The 19,023-nt window shown below is 33.8% G+C and overlaps 4 protein-coding genes across 4 annotated transcripts; 2 read left to right on the top strand and 2 right to left on the bottom strand.

Moving 5' to 3' along the window:
- Positions 1-444: 444 nt before the first annotated feature.
- LOC125203472 (uncharacterized) lies at positions 445-2,554 on the top strand. Its single transcript, XM_089060060.1, has 5 exons — positions 445-622; positions 724-888; positions 1,043-1,123; positions 2,067-2,190; positions 2,298-2,554. The coding sequence occupies exons 1-5, from the start codon at positions 495-497 to the stop codon at positions 2,343-2,345; spliced, it is 546 nt and encodes a 181-aa protein (XP_088916186.1). The 5' UTR covers positions 445-494; the 3' UTR covers positions 2,346-2,554.
- A 5,679-nt stretch (positions 2,555-8,233) lies between these two features.
- Positions 8,234-9,371, top strand: LOC125203556 (uncharacterized). Its single transcript, XM_048101934.2, has 3 exons — positions 8,234-8,661; positions 8,748-8,896; positions 9,089-9,371. Exons 1-3 carry the CDS (start codon positions 8,400-8,402, stop codon positions 9,197-9,199), a joined length of 522 nt encoding a protein of 173 aa, XP_047957891.1. The 5' UTR covers positions 8,234-8,399; the 3' UTR covers positions 9,200-9,371.
- On the bottom strand, positions 9,012-10,618 carry LOC125206786 (protein PLASTID REDOX INSENSITIVE 2, chloroplastic-like). Its single transcript, XM_048106010.2, has 3 exons — positions 10,385-10,618; positions 10,153-10,251; positions 9,012-9,650 (listed from the first exon to the last, which is right to left on the bottom strand). The coding sequence occupies exons 1-3, from the start codon at positions 10,595-10,597 to the stop codon at positions 9,456-9,458; spliced, it is 507 nt and encodes a 168-aa protein (XP_047961967.2). The 5' UTR covers positions 10,598-10,618; the 3' UTR covers positions 9,012-9,455.
- A 3,764-nt stretch (positions 10,619-14,382) lies between these two features.
- LOC125204011 (cyclin-D1-1-like) lies at positions 14,383-17,619 on the bottom strand. Its single transcript, XM_048102548.2, has 6 exons — positions 17,203-17,619; positions 16,902-16,988; positions 16,024-16,122; positions 15,582-15,783; positions 15,366-15,496; positions 14,383-15,282 (listed from the first exon to the last, which is right to left on the bottom strand). Exons 1-6 carry the CDS (start codon positions 17,437-17,439, stop codon positions 15,052-15,054), a joined length of 987 nt encoding a protein of 328 aa, XP_047958505.1. The 5' UTR covers positions 17,440-17,619; the 3' UTR covers positions 14,383-15,051.
- Between the last annotated feature and the right edge of the window lie 1,404 nt (positions 17,620-19,023).

The raw sequence follows: 19,023 nt of genomic DNA, 5'->3' as shown, positions 1-19,023 counted from the left end.
AGGATAACCGCACCGAACTTGCCAAATCACATCCATTTCACTTTCTCTATCCATTATAGTCTCAAACACAGTCATAAATGTTTTATAGCATAATTGTAGCAATATTGACAACTCAAAACGACTTCGTTTAGTAATAAATCACCTGAGTGTAAGAGCATCTACAATGGTGATCTCGGGTCACCGATGGATGTTGTTGTAGTGACTTCATTGTAGAGGGCCGCCCTCCACGGAGGACCTATCCCGGTCTAGCAGGACACGCGCCTGGGGTGAAGTGGCAAATAGTTTCATTTAATCAATAATAATTTAAACGGAGGAGAAGAATAATAACAATTGAGTTGTATTTTATCGTTGTTGATTGTTATTTGATGTTACAAATATTCCCACTGATATTAACTATAGTGTCGCTACAACATAAGAGCGCTTTTCACTTCTTTCAAAACCACCATAAAGAATTAAATCTCCAAAATCATTGCAAAATAACCAGTCGTGCAGCAATGGAAGCTCAAGGTCAAGGCGACGAATTTGCAATTGGATGCCTACTTTCAATCAAAACGACTCTCGGCGAAGAATTCCAGTCCCAAGTCATCTCCTTTGACCGCCCTTCTAATCTCCTCATCCTTCATATCCTTGCAAGAGATCCAATCTATTTATTCATCTGTACATTTTTTTTATTTCTATCGTTAGATTTTTGCCTTGCCAAAGTTCTTTAACTTTGTGATTACAAGAGGAATCAAAATCTGGGGCAGGCCCAAAGAGGAATATTAGGTTGCTCAAGGCTAATTACATTAAAGAATTCACTTTTTTAGGGCAAGGTGAAGACCCCCTTGATGTAAACAAGTGTTTTCTCGATCTCAATACTCTTCAGTCCAAAGAAGAGTCTGCTATTAGGTGAATTTTTTAATTCAGTTTCTTGGTATGCAGGTTTTGTGATTTTCTTGAATTTTGGAGATTTTTAGGTCTTGTTGTGCAATGATTTGGGGGTTTTTAATTTTGATGTTGTTTTTGGTTATTTTTTAGTTTATTTTTTTGTGGGTGATTGTAGACAAGCTGAGGCTGAGGCAGAGAGGATTGGTGTGGGAGTTACACCACAAGCTCAAAGTCTTTTTGATGCTTTGTCCAAAACGTAATGTGCCCTTTTTCCCTCATTTTTTGACTTTTGATTTGCTGTGTTTCTTCAGTTGATTTCATTACCCTTTTCTTGACCAATGTTGTTATTTTTGGTTGGAATGGTATCCCAAAATTCTGTTATACTATTGATTTGCACACACTGTTTATGAATGACACAGTTCCATGTAAGCACATTTGATATATGCTATTGGTTATGATTACGTTGAATTCTCTGATTTGTGGTTTAATATGTTTTCTCGGCTAATGTAATTTGACGTAGCTACAATTTGGTATTTACATGGGCGTCGACAAACATGTATTTGATTGAGATGAGTCGCTAGTTGATCTAAGATGTTAACTGTTTCTTCATGTTGGTTCCCTTGTGATCTTCCTTAGCAATAGTTATTTGGGAAATAGGGAAAGTGTGCCGAGACTGTAGGTCATGAGGACCTATTTGAATATGTATAAAGAAGGAACACAATATTAGCTGGGGTGGTGAGGGTATAATGAGAAATTCTGGATGAAATCAGCTCTGGTCTGTTAACTATAGATGAATCTTCTTGCGGTTCACTCAAATCCGGCTGATTGAATGCAGACGAGTGAATTTCTCTGATCTTTATGCCAAGTATAAACAACCAGGATCTGTTTGCAGACTTGTAGTATCTGCTGATAGAAGAAAATCTTATTTTTATCATTTAGAGAGATTTTTGTGTGGTTTCGAGAAATCAAATGAAATTCTATTACAGATATGTATTCTTTGTTTTCCTTTGGACATACGGACATGTGCACACTTCCCCCTTATATAGTCCATGTTGATCTCTGCAAACACAACCTGCGAGATCGTATCTTGGCACCCTTTTGTCATATAGTCACCATCAACTTCGCGCCTATCACACTCTTCTACTTTTCCTATCAACCTGTTTCTTCGCAAAATAGTAATGTTGTTTTTATGCATCCAGGCTCCCTGTTCGCTGGGATAAAAGCACGATTGTTGTTATGAACGAGGTCAGAGTTAGCAGCCCTTATCTCCCTGAATCAGTTAGCGGAGGAACCCCTGCTGCCAATGAACGTGTGCGAAAAGTGGTAAGGAGCTTTGGAATATGTTTAAATCTTGATTTTGGGAACGCCTTTTTGGTTGTTTTATGCTACATGCCATTCACCTCTCTTATCCCACATATCGTTCCATTCAGGTCGAGTTTGAGAAGAAGAGATTGCAATCTCGCTATGGCGGTCAATGAAGAAATTAGCAAAAATTTCGTGGAGGTAGTTTCTCTGAACTTAATGAAGAGAGAGAGCATGACATATGAGGTAAGATGGTCACCTTCACTTGTAACACCTCATTGGATGAGTAAATTATAATCTCTGATACATTAGATTTTACTTAAAAAGATTTTGTCGTACTTGTTTGTCCCAAATCAACAGTCATTGCAATTAATTGTGCATAAAATCTCTCTCATTAGCTCAAACTCAAACGAGATAGCTCTCGTTCCTCATTAGTAAACGGGCTGACTGTCCTTGGCCATGCTCGCCCAAGCAAAACTCTTGGTATTGAGGGGGAAATCTCACAAAATTACTGATGTTAGGTTAATTCATCTTTCCAGATTTTTGTTCAAATTTGTGCCAGCAGTTTTGAAGCTTTTACATTGCTGCTGATTTTAGTTTCTTGAACTCAACTGTGTTCAAGTGCTTATTTTTTGGTTTCTAAATCGGGACTTTAAAGGCCGTGGGATAATTCGGGCCCAAGCCCAACCTTTGTGGAAACCCAAATAAGTGGGCTTTGGCCCAAATGCATATCAGCCAAATCTTAAGTTTTTGCAAGGGAAATTTATTCAGTTTAATGGGATCATGGGCCGTGGGGAGATGGTTTGGCCCAATAATTGATAAGTCACGATTTATTGGGTCAAATTGTATATTTGAAATTGTAATTACTAGTAATATAGTTAGTCACATATATGCCATGGAAATATTGGTTTAGATTTGAAATTCTGAGTGAAGATTGAAACAGAGTTGTATTCAAATTATTACTACTATACAATAGTTTCTCTTGATCCAGATCCAAATCCAAATTATCCAAGGCCAAGCATGCAATAATTGATTAGAATGGGGCGAATCAATGACAACGACACCAACTTGTTGCTTGAAAGTGACGTTATGGCTACATTAGGCAAATAACAAAAATTCCATTAAATCATCCTCGTCATTTAGCAGGCAAGGAAACAGAGTGTCCACGTGTCATCTCTCAATTAGTTATGTTGATAGTCATGTCCCTTGCCTAACCATTACTTTGGTTCCTCAAAATCACTTTATCATCTACATGTAATTGGAATATCAATGTCACGCATCGAAAAAGTGATAAAGATGTTTGGCCGTTCAATTTTCATTTTGTAATTACAATTATATTATGGTTATTTGTATTACATGACTGAAAATGTAGCGATGGATTCGTTCCCCGATAATTGGCCACTACAAGTTTACAAGGCAATAATACTATATATATATCAATGTTATTTGTACGATATACTCGAGTGTAAAAGTTTGTGGTGCCTATTTGGCCTCTAGAAGCCATTGTTGTCAATGTGGAATGGTGCTTTATGAGTCGGTAAGTAGGGTGAAAAGTTCAAAAAGAGGTGTCGTGTTGTTCCCATGCTTTTTTACGCTTTTGCAAATGTGGTTGATGGACTATGTTTTCAACATGAGCTTGTGTCTATCGCAACATACGACATGTGGATAGGTTCGTGTTGTTGTCTTATCAAGTTTGCTTAGAGTGATCATTTCAATATTTGTCATCACATACAATAGATGTAGAAAGAAAAGGGCTAATGAAGTGTGTAAAACCCTCCTAAATGCATTATACTATTTATATTTTGATATATGTGAGTTTGAATACAATATGCATGGGTGTGGTTCATAAAATTTGTTTACTTGGGATAATGATTGAGTTTTGGATCTCTTTCTCGAGCTTGTCACCTGCTAGTTGACCACTAACACAATGATTACAAAGTAATGGTTACATAATTTTTCTTACTATATCAGATATAATCATCACTTGGTCAAAAGAAATCGAAGAAGAATTCCATGAACATATACGATTTTTATATAATTTAACTTAATTAATGGACCTAAGTCTCTTTCCAATAATTTTTCAATTATTCTATGTCACGCGAGAGATGATCCACATAATTAAAGTTAGATTCTTTATGGATTAGTTTAAATATTGATTTTTCTCATCAGCAAGAAACAAAAACATACTGTATTTTTATATATTTCTTGGCATATGCATGGGTAGTTTACGGCAAAAAATAGTAGTGATTATTTTATTTTTATAAGTTCAAATTATTTACTGTTTACATGTATATATTTACCATTGGAAGCCATGATATGAAATGGGAGGGGGACTACAATTATTTTGGAAATTTTTACTATATAATTTTGTGATAATTTGGATATTTGATTATAATTAGGTATGCATACATTACATTTCAAGTTTTAACTATAATTTTCATAAAAATAACCAATTAATTCCACATAAATGCATCAACAACTTTTTCATACATATATACATTAGATATATATGTATTGCCATATTGGTATTTATAAAGTTTGGTATGATGTCACTTTCTTGATTATGGTTATACCTTTTTAAAAATTCCATTTGCAATTTCATTGAATTAATTAGATAGAGTTGAGAAACTAAGATATTTATAAAAAGTTAACAGAAAGCAATTTAAATAAATATATATTGGTATTATTGTACGTCACGTATCGGAAAGAAAATAAAACCATGTTTTTACTTAGTCCAAATACACATAATTTTTTCTTTTCAACAAATCCACATGATACCAAACTTCTTGTCATCTACTTTGTCGTAAACAAACAATTTGAATTTATTAATGTTTTGTGTTTGGGCATTCATTGAGATATACTGAACTAATTAATATGATTTCCGAACAAAAAGAGAGAGAATGTAAAGAAAGCTACTTTGAAAACCCATCTCAAAATAGCCATCAACCTCCATTTGTTAGGTGCAAGTTACAAACCATAATTTTAATGTTTTTTTTTTAATTCCACTAACTAACAAACAAACAGGTCCTAACAAATTATGTTTTCCCTATATCCATTGAACAAAATTAGTTTGTGAGATCTTGAGTACACATGCCTCATATTCGAATCTCATCGATGTCTTTTGAGTAGAGTTTATCACATCATATTCTCTTAATGAAAAGTAAACATAAGAGTTTTTTTGGGGGGAACCCCCCTACAATTTATAATTGTGTCCCCAACAGTTAGAAAAATGAGGCTCTCAGCATTTAATAAAAAATTTTATGGCCAAAAGAAATTAAGAATATTTCATTGAATATCAAATGTTTGTTGTCCCAATTAAGGCCATGTTTGGACCATAGATAGTCAAATTCACCATTTAATGTTTTTGGAAGTGAGATCCCAACATCCCACATGGCTTACATATTCAGTATTCATCCAATTTATTTGTTAAGAGTAATTGTTCACACATGTGGCTAGCACACACAAACCAATATATGTATACACATACTACTTTGAGGAATTTAAATGGTAACATGCAATCTCACTAAAAGTGTGAGAAATTGTATCTCAACAGTATGAGTTATGACCTTCAATTACATAAATAATAGTGATCCATAATTCTATGTATGTGTAGAGAATATTCAGAGATCAATTCTATATGTTTTGTGTCTGTGAGAATAGTCGAAGATATCTCTTAATTTGATACTCCTTTCTTGGATTTCAACTATTTGCTAGTTGAAGACAAAATAGTTGAAGATTAATTATATATACATTGATATGTCGTCACTGTCTGTGAGAATAGTCCTATATACTAAAAATAAATTGACTTATGAATCATGATAGAAAAATATTCATGAATTTGGATTATTATTAAAAAACTCTAGACTTTTCTCTATAAATTGTAAGTATTTTTTTTCAAAATTATATCCACTATGGATATTGCGTCTGAAATAAAAAAAAAATGTTCAAAATATAAAACCTTATAAATATAACGTTAAATTTGACCCCATTAAATCTTATAGGTGATGAGTTGATACTCAGCAAAAATAACAGGATTCATTTTAGCGTTTGGTACAAAGCTGGGGGCTAATTGTTATACCGATTTTTAAATACTCTTTCTATTCCAATAAATATGAAACGTTTGCTTTTCAGTACGAGATTTTATGTAGTGTTGTTTTGTAGGTTAATAAAGAGAATGTATAGTAAGAGGGGAAAAAAATAAAGATAATGTTATTTCTATTTTAGAAAAAATTCATTAAAAACTTTAATGGAACAAAAGGAGTACTAATTAGATAAGGATTGTGTATTAATTAATATACCAAGGATAATAAACATTAGTAAATTAAACTAGTACATTTTTGTACGCTACCATCTTAACCTTTTTTTTCAACGTATAACTACATGTATAATACTACTAATATTTTTAAGTTTGCAATTGCAACCATAAGCGTTGTAGTAATAATTTATAGTTTGGGCCGCATATACGAAGTTTCAACTTCTAAAAAAAAGAACAAATAAATGAATAGATGATTAAAATATATCTCGATTAGTTAACACAGACAATAAACATATAGTTATTTGTAAATTTCGAAGCTGTAGACTTTATGTGAACTCAAATAATAAAAGAGTACTCTTTATAGTTAATCCCAATTATGACAACTGCAGAGGTTTTGCTTTGCGTTTAAGCTCTCTTAAGTACTGGAATTAGGGCTTAATTACCTAAAAACGGAAAGAGGAATTAACTGAGATTGGTGGCCGACATCAGAGTTTATTCTCCACAATATAGGCAAATTATATATTAACATCAACTCTTTAAATAATTATTCCACACATAAAAAGGAGTATTAATGGAGCATGTTAATAAAGTGAAAATCTTTTAATTATGTTTAATATTTTAGTAGAGCATCTTCTCAAAAATCTATATACGGATTATAGATCCCACTTTTTAGCTTATCACAGATCTCACTTTAATGTTTAATTCATGTTAATATTACAGACTTTAAAGGAAATAAAATGGGAAAAGCTATCGGTAGGCAATGATAATTGTGAAAGTATTGAAATCTGAATTAACAATTATGCAGTGCATATACCACTAGATGTTGCTGTTATTGGCCTACATTTGGACAGCTAAGTGTATGTCTTTTTTAATAATTGGCTCAAATAATATAAATCAAATTAATACTCCCCAATTTAAAATTATACTACTATCTCGAATTTGATCAATTATCAATAAACTTATTAGCACAAACTATACGGTAATACCTGAAAGCTGAATAAGATCATACACAAATTTGACATAATACAAATGCACTTTATATTTGGTTGTATAAAATTGATGTTATTTCAATGAGTAGTTGAGCCCCAATATTTGTATGGACATCCCAACAACTTGTAACTACTAGGAGTACTAGTATTTATCTCTTACGTATATTTTTCAGTATTTTAAAAATAAAAAATAACGAGTTTAAATCACATCAATGCATTTTCATTTTAAGTTAGGTGGGTAGTGAAAACAGTACATCAAAGAGTTGACTTAGTTGTTTCCAATGTCTAGAACTAAGATTTTATTATGGGAAATCAGCATTAATTATTTGAAAAAACAAAATAAACATACGTATAGAACACAACTATTAGGCCGGTTGTAAACTAATGTAAAAAAAAACCCATCTCTTTAAATACAATCCAATTTGTCAACACCATGTTTTCAGCTAAATAATTTAGTATTTCCTCCATTTGCAAAGGCGATAAAAATTAAATTAAAATAAAGCGAGTGGGCTTCAAAGAGAGTCATTTCTTTGACTACGACTAATGTTGATGAAGCCAAGAAAGAAACTGATCCCTCAAAAATAATCTAGATTTATTAAATCAATGAGTATTCACCTAAATCTGAATCTTGATTCTTGACCAAAACCAAGGAACCCCCTTTAAGACCGATCACCACCGTTCACGGCCAGCCACGTGGCGGCCTTGCAAGAATCTTAATTAAAATCATTGCCGGCGCTTATGATCATTATAGCATGTACTATAATAACAATAATTAAAGCATTATACTACAAATTTTAAATTCTATCAAGTATAAAGTCGCATATATAAGTCACCTATGAAGGGTTTAGAATTTGAGCAAAAACCATATTTGAAGAGTGGTGGGTGCTAAGAAAGGGGCCTCTTCCTTCTGTCACTTCCTAGCTTCTCTCCCTTATCTCTCTATCTCTTCATACTTGCTCACAAACATTGCAAACTGAGAAAGGGCGATGGGGAATTGCCAAGCAGTAGATGCAGCAGCATTGGTGATACAACATCCTAGTGGGAAGCAGGAGAGGATGTACTGGCCAATCCCAGCCAGTGAAGTAATGAAGACCAACCCGGGCCACTACGTGTCTCTCATAATCCCTCTACCATCCCCCGATGAGGGTTCAGATGAGCAGAGGACCGTTAGGTATACGCGTGTTAAGCTTCTCCGCCCGACTGATACTCTAGTATTGGGCAGAGCTTACCGGCTCGTCACTACTCAAGGTTGGTTTTTTCTTGCTTTCTACATAGTTTTCGAAAATTTTGAAGTCTAGTCTCTTTTCCTAAATGTGGCAAGATTTTTGTTGCAGAGGTTGTGAAAGTGATCAGAGCAAAGAAGCACGCACGGAGCAAGAGAAACCAGTCGGATTCAGATCAAAACACAGAGGCAAATTTAGATAAGGATGCTACCAATTCTGAGCACGAGGCGAGAGCATCTTCAATGTCCAAGAACAATCAGGTAATCTTGATTCTTGAACTTGTCCACTTCTGCAATATATCAAAGCAAAGTATATAAGCTACCAATAAAAAAAAGTTGGACACGATAGCATTCCTCATTTTTTGACATGGGTAGATAAGAAAACACGATAACATGAATCAACTAGATTCTTATTTTTCCATCCATAACTTTTGTACATTGATACTTTTTCAGGGAAGAAGATCCGACAGACACAAACAAAGATCAGGGTCGACAAATCCTGCTGCAGGACGACTCAAATCATGGCAACCATCTCTACAGAGCATTTCTGAGTTCGGAAGCTAAAGTAATAATCCACATAAGATGACAAGGACACATTTCTGCAGACGCCGTCAATGATGAAATCTTGAAACCTTAAAACAATTGTGGAGCAATAATCCCTTTGTATAGTTAAAAGATACTGTTGAAGTAGAGCCTCTTTCTTGACTAGTACAGTTTAAGTAGCGAACAATTTCAACATCCCGATTCACGGTTTTTTGCATTTTCAACTAACCAAACATCATGTACCAAAAAATGGTATAAATGGGGAAGATTTGCAAACTCATTTGTGCTGTTTGGAGTTCCAATCTTCCCAATCACGATCAACATAGCTCTGTGCCCACAGCAACGAGGCTCGAGCAGCCAATGCTGCTCCAGCCAGTTTTCTATCCTTGATTGCCAACATCATATCTGTGAAAGGCTCAATCAATAATGTTCCAGGTCCTCCATAATCCTTATGTAGGAATTCACTGAATATCTGATAACATGATAAGCACACTGACTTCAGACAATCAACAAACGATAGCTTATACTGTTTTTATTGGCCCTAATTTGACACAAAGCATCAAAGTATAGAATCAAATGCATTAACATAAAATAAAGATGAAATCAGCCTTTTTCCAAGTTAAGGAATACAAACACCTTCTCTGATTTCACATGATCTTCTAATGCAGACTAGGTAGCACAAAAAAAAAAAAAAAAAATACTCGTCGCCTTATACACCAAAATTTGCTAAGAAACAAAGATTATACACTCAAGCAATACAGAAAAAGGCAGCAACACAACACACACACTATTGCCATATTGCTGCCAGTTTAATGCAGCATTAGCTAGGATTTCAAAATACACTAATCAAGTGGAGTAGTAATTAATAGTGATGATTTAATCCTAAAACTTCATAATTAAGACTATTGCATAGTTTCACATCGAAATTCAACAATAATCGCAAAAAAAAAATCTCAGAAATGCCACAAATTTACCTCTGCACAAACATCGACAACCATACGAAGATCGTTTCCGAAGGTTTCTCTTTGCTTCGACAGTTCCTTCAGCAATTCAGCTTTGAACTTCTCCGACTCCTATTATTTCCCCCAATCGAACGCATTCAGTTACAAAAATAGCACTCAAATTGAAAATGAGAAAATGAAAAAAATGCAATCTACGATAAAATTATTTATCGAGAGAGAGAGATAGAGCAATGTTTGGACTTACGGCAGCTGCGAATTCAGGGATGGGATCGGGATAGACGCAATTTTTGTGACTCTGAGATTGGATAGCTTTCCGAATAACGGAAGGAGTTTTCCTCTGCGGTGGGGTGCGTATGAAAACGGAGGTCTGGCGCAGGATAGCAGCGCAGTCGGAGACTGGTTTTATGGCGGGAAACGACGAGGGCGGTAGGAAGTGGAGACTTCCTATGGACGCCATATGGATTTCTGAGTTGGTTGTGGCTATGGGAGAGATTTTTTAGTGGAGTGCATGTAGTTGGGCCTCATAATTGGGGCCCATTTTAAACTGATGAAGTATATTGGGCTAGATAATGGACTGGGCCTAATTTGAGTAAAAATGTTTGCATATTATGATTCAAGCACAATGCAATAATAAAGAAGAATAAAAGCATTGCATTTGGAGTTGGAGGCTCCCTCCCCATTTCTTTCTAAGAGAAAATTGTGAGTTGGAAAGGTAATTTATTTTATTGGTATTGGGGTTGAACGATGGTCACGTATATGCTTGTAATTATTGGCCATAAAGAAAATTAATAGTATCCACTAGTTGGGATATAATGATAAACTCTTGATGGCTTATTCTATCTTTCTTGGTTAAAAATGATTAACATTTTTCTTTCACTTCACAACTTGCATTCAAAATCATCAAGTGCCATATATAACAGTACCATGATCGTTTAATTTGTGTGTCTACAATGTTTGTACACCCTTTTACTATATTTTAATAAAAAAATATTCTACTCAAAGAAAATGGGAAGTGGTTCAGAATAGATGATATATGGTGTGAGGGAACTAAGGACTGTGTTGCTGTCTTGCATTCAGCATAAAATCTCAGATATATCTGCAATTTGAATTGAATGGTTCCAACTTTTGAATTCTTTATAAGTGGAGATAGGGTCCAGCCAATACTCTTTTTGGGTTTTTTTACAACACAAAAATTGGGATCAAAAGCTGAGTTCATGTGTTATCTTTTTTCTCTTTAGAGCACATGCCCAAAGCTGTGAAAATTGATCTTTTCTTCTGTTTCATCAATTCAAGAAATTATTTATTCCTTTTGGCCTTTTACTAGCTAGATTTCATTCTTGAATTCATAACATGTATATACTCAGTGGCTATAAGTGGTTTTAAAATGTGTGATAATGCTCATCATATATACAGTAAAAATGAACATGTTTGATTCATGTGCAAAGTGAAGTACATTATTTTCTAGCATTTGTCTGTGTTTAGTTTATTCATGTAGTAGTATTAGGTTTAAGTCCCTTTCTCTTACACACCATCGTGCAAAGCACAAGCAGAGTTACTATTCATGTACATTGTCTCATTTTGACTTCCAAACAGCATAGGTATGTACAAAAAGTACATCCATAATACAAAAATGAATGATGATTGAACAATACACAAGCAATATGATAAAGCTGATCAACCATTTTCAGTGATCGAAATTTGCCCATCTCATCTCCCTCATAACAAATCAACAACAAAACCCAAATTAATTAAGCTCCTTCACTTGGCATCTGGTCTGATTATAAAAGACAAATGTCACTTTAATTGGTGGTTACTAATGAAACTCTAACAAACGCAAATTAATCTATTTGATGCACCCTTAGAATAAGGGAGCTTAGTTAGTAGTAGTAAACTAAATAGCTAAACAAATTTTTTTGGAGTACTATTTAATTGAAGGAAGCACATGATATATTTGAATATGAATATTGAATATCTTAAATGAAAAAATTATACGCTGATCTGATGTTAAGCAAATGAATAGTCGAGGATCTTATTAATTAATTTGATTTTTTTAGAAGATAAAACAGTAGCATTAAGTAGCAGTTACCAGTCCAAGACGTAATAAACAAATTGAACTGATTAAGAATATGGAGTAGTACTTATGTCACAATCTATTTTAATCGTTTTCGAAGTGAACCAGAAAACCAGTTATTGATGTCCAAAACTCACTTGAATATGATTGGCTAATCTCCAAAGAGACTCGTAGGTAGTAGTACTAAAATTCCAGCTGTTTGATGTCCAAATTCACATGAATATATATGCTTAGCTAATCTCCAAAACTCATAGTACTAAAATTACAGTGATTTGTTGTGACATATACTAAATGACACGGGTTTTATATATAAAGTATAGTAGTACTACTATTTAGAAAGTGCCAGTGTTTTAACTTTATATTTTGGCATACTAGATGCATATTAATGGGGTAAAGTCCATGTGTATATATAGAGAAGTTGTATATAAATATAAGAGGGAACATCTTTTTAAGTCCACGAATTTTGCCAAAGTATTATTTTAGGTCCGTAAACTTTGAAAATATTATTTTAGGTCCATTAACTACGGGTTAATATCATTTGAGGTATTTTGAAAAAAAAAATTGGACGAAAATGCCCTTAAGACCTTCAAAGGTCAATTTGGACAATTCTTTCGCCAATTATCTTGCGTCAGAGACATAGAATCCAATAATTTTTAACGGTAAATTTTTATATTTAAATTCAATTTAGATGTTAATTGATCTCCATTTTGAAATTCATCTCCGAATGACAATCCAAATTAATAGCTATCTAATTTCAAAACAAATAAACTAAATAGAATTCACACATCACCTATAGTAAGTTATTAAAATCCAGTTTAGATTGAAAAAATAAAATAAAGTTTCAATTCCCAATTCACTATCATTAAATAATTAGTCATCTAATAATTGAAAACTAACACATATTTTTTACGGCAAATTTAAATTCAATTTGGATGGTAATTGAATTAAATAGTAGTTAAAAAAAATTGTTGGACTCTAGGTCTTTGACGCAAGATGAGTAGCGAAAGAATTGTCCAAATTGCACTTTGAAGGCCTCAAGGACATTTTCATCTGGAAAAAGTTCAAAATACCTCAAATGATATTAATTTGTAGTTCACGGACTTAAAATGATATTTTTAAAGTTCACAAACCTAAAATGATATTTTGGCAAAGTTCGTGGACCTAAAAAGATGTTCCCCTCTAAATATAAAAAAATTGAACTGTTTAATGATGTTTTATGAAGCTATATTGATATGCATTTTAATTAAATTTAAGTGTTTCAGATTTAATTTGACATTTAATCTTATTTATGTGTGTGATTTCATCCAATCATAATTATTTTTAATATATCAATAAAGTTAAGAAAAATATTACTCCATTTAATGCATTGTAGTACATAGCCTACTTAAATGTATTAGCATATACGTTTCCAAAGACACGAGTATAAGCAATATATTTTGAATAATATAATTCCATGTTAATTTATTATGATACTGACAATTAATCAATTCTACTCCCTCAGTCCCTTTATAATTGAGTCGTATTCCTTTTTTGTTGTCCCATGTAGCTGAGTCATTTTCTCTTTTGACAAAAAATACTTTACTCTCTCTTCATCTCTTTACATTTTTCCTTTTCACTTTTTCTCCTTTTACTTAATTCATTTAAAATAATTTTTTTAAAATTCCGTGCCAAAATACAGAGGGACAGATGGAGTATATAATGTAGTCCAGTAGCTTGTAGTGATTCATCACTTTTAATTATGCAATAGAATGTCCATATATAGTTGATTGAGAGACGCAATACGATGCAAATCCCCACACAATAATTAAAAGTAGTTTAGCCTTTACTGAGGTTGGGGTGGCAATGGGTCCGTATCGCTGAGATCCTTTATTAATCACAAAACCATAGATTTCCAACGAGAACGCTTCAACTCAATCTAAATCATATAGTCACGCCCACTTGTATACCTAATTAAATATGACACCCCATCTCTATGCCGCTATGCGAGGGAGGAGGCATAACTGTCTCAAATCTATCCAAGACCAGACATGCCATGGGATGGGGTCGCATGTGGCTCACCTTCACTCATTCAATCACTCTTCACAAAGTAGTAGTAATTCTTTTGTAATGAAAACAAATGGGAATGCTACAAAATCCTCATTGTCAATCACATGCACTTGCAGTCCCGCGAATATGGGGTCTCAAACAGACTCATCCCAATCTTATTAAAAATTCATAAACAAAACCTATACGCATATTCATTTCATACAATGACACGTCGCTGTCGTCTGAAACAAAAATAAATAGAAAAAGAGAAATCCAAATATGACACCCCGCGCCAGTCCGTGAGGACTTTGTTCCCGCCAAAACATTCACACGTGGACACTCACAAAAATATGGAAAAATAAAAAGAGTACATAAAATTCTTCAATTAAAGGAGTTGCAGCATCCTTCAAATTTCTGGCATCTCCATTGATTCCTCACACCCATTTTTGGTCCCACCAATCTCTCTTTCAATTGCATTCAATTCATTCATACCCCATCACTCCCACTCCACCAAAGTACTACTAAAACAGTTTCATAAGCTCAAACACCTTCCAATCATCTTGCTCACTCACTCACATATATTATGCGGCTAATTAATTTTAATTAAATTCCCATCGCTAATCATTCTTGTGTAGTTGTGAACACAAATGATTGACTATTACCACCCCCCGACCAAGAAGGGGTTAGAATTAAATCTCACAAGACATCTTTTTCTTTGTACACATTAATGCTAATCTATGCACTCTTCAGACTTTCTGAGAAAAAAATACCCGGCCCCATTGAGGTTTCTAGACGAATTATTTCTATTAAACTATTTAATTATGCAAGTCTTCATATTTAACCCTCTTAATCAAAGTCTCTTCATTTTCATCTACCCCATCACTCTTTCTCTTATAAGATGGAGATGGAGAAGACAGTAATGAACTGGTGCTGCCTATACTTGCTCTGTTTGTGACTCGAAGGTCTGGGAATACCTTTGGCTGCTTCTTTGGCCTTATTTTGAAAACGTCTTGCCGAATCAGCTGCTGACAACTCGTTATTTCATCCTGCATGAGTATTAATCAATTACTACTACCATATACTAATTTGTAATTTTTGGTTATAATTAAGTAATCTTTTCAAAAATTACTTTGTGGAGTCCATCACACCATGACTCAGCATGTTGAGCAGTGATGAGTGAGAATTTTGGCAAATCATTTGCTGCACACAGTATTGCTGCAGCAGCAATGCAAGATGGCCTACACCCAAGGAAGCTGGTCTCTGTTAATACGGAAACACGGAATTAATCAAACCTATTTTCGGTTACAAAATTAACTTGTATTGTATTACTCCATTAAATAAATACCTTCAAATGTAGAGAAGATGATTTCTTTGGCCCTTGTAGTGAGGAAGTCGGTGTAAGTTCCAGAGGGGTCAATCTTGAGCGCGAAAAATGGGAGATAACAAAATGGGGAAATAGATCGAAGTCTCCAATCCAACACACTTAAAACTAGAAGTTCCATTCTTTGAATAGTTCTTGCTTCAAAACTAAATTTTGGGTCTTCAACCTAATAATCAAATGAATTATGATATATTCCAAGAAAAATTTACTAATAATTTCAGAGTTTATAAAAATAAATAAATTAGCTTGCAAAAAGATAAATGTATAAGTAGGAGTAGTAGTTTATAAATCGATAGCGAAAAAAGATCAAACATATTTTCAACTTAATTAATAAAATTAAAATTGAATAAAAAATTAAGAATTTACAGGCTACTAGTATTATTATTTGTAAAATCAATAATAGTACCTGAAGATCCAATAGACAAGGAACAAGTCGTTCCTCCATCTTTGCAGCTAAAGACAAACATGCAACAGAGAGTAGTTGCAGCGGCCATCCACTCATTTTCTGCCACAAAATATAAAAGTGAAAATATCAAAAATTAGAGAGTAGTTAGTACTACGACTTGTCTACTAGGAGTAGTAAAAGTAAATAGTAGTATTAGTAGTAATTAATATTGTGCACGACACATATGGGCCTTCCTACTAAATATTTCTTGAAATATAGGCATACATGCCAATAGTTCTTCTCGTCATCATTTAAAATTATTATCATATGAAACAGGTTTCAAAAAGCAAAACCTTTAATGCGTCATTTCAATAATTGGATTTGGAACCGATAAGTATTTGGGAGATTACGTCAACTTAGTTAGGAGTAGTATTTAGTGAAGAAGCAATTCTCAGCGCTGATCTTGTTTTATTGCTTTATGTTGTAAATGGGTAGATAGATTATATTTATTGAGTTACCAATTAAAGCGAACGTCTATTAATAGCCAATAAAATGACTTTCCATATAATATTTTTTCCGAAAACACACATATAATAATAATTTGTAATTAACAAGTCAAATGCAAAAAAGTAGCAACTTCCGAATTTCGAACGAGATTAAAACACTTGGATATAAAATTATACTAGTACCAAATAAACGTCCTTATCGTTTGTTCTTAAAAGTCAAATTCCGATAAAATTTAAGAATAAGAAACTGTAAAATCAATAATAGTATTAGTCTATTAAGAAGACTGGATCTGACTGTGACATGCATTTTGAGGAGATAAGCCAAGTGGAGTAGTATTTTCTAATCATGAAGAAAAAAGAGATTAAACTACTTAACGGAGACGGTGTTTTTACCGGTAGCTGATGGCAGCAAACGAAACGATCAAAATAGTTGACGGAGAGATACGCCGTTAACGGCTGAAACCCGTAATATCGTTGCACCTGCACAATGAACCAAGCATCGGTCAAACAAACCATACGCAAAGGATAATATGCGCCTCGAGTGCGCACTGTTCCATCGCTTCCTACGACGCCGGCGCATACTAGCTACATTTCTAAAAGTGCGCCGCCGCCATTTACAGTCGATACCCATCGGCGCACGATAGCAGGAATTGCGAACCTGAATCTGGAAAAGGGAGAAGATATAGATATATACCTTGAGAATCCATGCAACAAATTCAGCTCTAACCGACGCATCGATCGGCTGATCGACGGCGCGGCAGCTACTGATTCCGGCTACATCTCTCTCGTCTTCCAACATCCCGGAGATGGACTCCGCCGGCTGAGAATCGAAGTTCGATGAGTATTCCGGCGAGAAAGAGGAGATAATACTACTGGAGGCCTCGCCGCAGAGGAGGTCGGAGAAGCAGTCTGAGCACGACGACAGTGACATGGCGAAATCGAGCTCGTCATTCTCTTCGAATCATATTTTGTAGAAATTGAGCTTTGTGTGGCCGGATTGGCCGGTTTATCCGCCGGAAAACGTGAGAGAGAGAAGAGGGAAAGTGAGTGAAGAAGAGAGAGTGAGATATGGAAAGACTGTAGGTTTTGGTCAGTTGAGACTTGAGATTCTCTAAGTCATGCTTTCAACATATAAATAGCTAAAAATTAACAATTCCTAGACGAGTTATCACCTTTACCAAACATGTGGTTTAATTTCATCGATTGCATTTTTGTATGCTGAAATATCAGGATATAGTAGTTGAGAAAAAGGCTTTTTGCATACAAAAAATTAGCATCTCCTATATTTTCCAAATAATAAATAATTCAGACTAAACATAATGAACATAATGCACCACCCTAATATTCTTAAGTAGAGTATACCACGCATTTCGAATAATAAAATAATTACATTATACCACTTATTTTCTTTATTTCACTTTTTTATATAGTGAAGTATGGATATGGTACATATCAATATATCATCCTATTAATTTTCAACTCATACGGTATTCATATTAAACTGCAAATAAAGAAGTATATACTAATTACCAAATAATTTCAAAAGTTGCAATCATATATTAACACTATCTAACCTACTTTTCTGTCTCTTCATAATTGACGTTTGAACAAAAACTGCAAAAATAGAATACAATTAATTTGTTTTAGGTCCAAAGAGGATTAACTGAAGCTGCTGAAATCGCCCTATTAGTACACCATCAAAGTTTCAATCTATATAATTTTTTGTTTCATGTGTAAGAAATAGATCTAATAATTATGAAAAAATTAAAAAAAATTTACGAATTAATTTGGATAGCGATTTTTTATGATCTCAACTTGTACCTAAGTTGCGACACTACCTCCAGGCTCCAGATAAATATAGTCAAGACAAAAGTAGAATAATTTTTTCATTATTATATTAACAGCAGCCGTAGCTTGGGGCAACTACAAAGCATATAATAGCGATATAATTAATGAAGCATCCACACATATTGCTACACCTCTTTGGTGGAGCGTGGACATGATTTGACTAATTGAACTCATTTCGACTAAATAAAATATTTAAATAAAGTTGTAAGTGTTGTTGATCGATTGAATTGATGAAACCTTACATTTGCGTAACAATTGTTGATGTGACTAGATTCTATTAGTTAAAATCCCAACTAGCTTTATAAATCCAAAATAACCTCTCACCCATTTGGCATTTCTTCCTATTTAAAGTATTGAAATGTCATTTTGTAACTTTATGAATATAATGATAATCGATTATTTATTCAAGTAGTAAAATTTATCGTTTACTTAATTTTTAATGCTCTATGATACTCCCTCCGTCCCGCTTTAGCAGTCCCATTGACTTTTCTGCCCTCTTTTTATAAAAATGATAAAAAATAGTTAAAGTGGAGAAATGGTAAAGTAAGAGACACAATAATGTAGATAAGACTCTTCTCTATATTATTCTCTCTCTTAATTCACCATTTCTCCTTTTTAACTATTTCTTATCATTTTTCCAAAAAGAGGGCAAAAAAGTCAATGAAAC

Source organism: Salvia hispanica, chromosome 6 (assembly GCF_029641045.1).
Source record: "Salvia hispanica isolate PSC_SH4W2 chromosome 6, Shi_PSC_v1, whole genome shotgun sequence".
In the NCBI taxonomy this organism is placed as follows: Eukaryota; Viridiplantae; Streptophyta; class Magnoliopsida; order Lamiales; family Lamiaceae; genus Salvia; species Salvia hispanica.
Note: the sequence above shows the minus strand (reverse complement) of the source record. Positions and strands in the feature narration are given on the sequence as shown.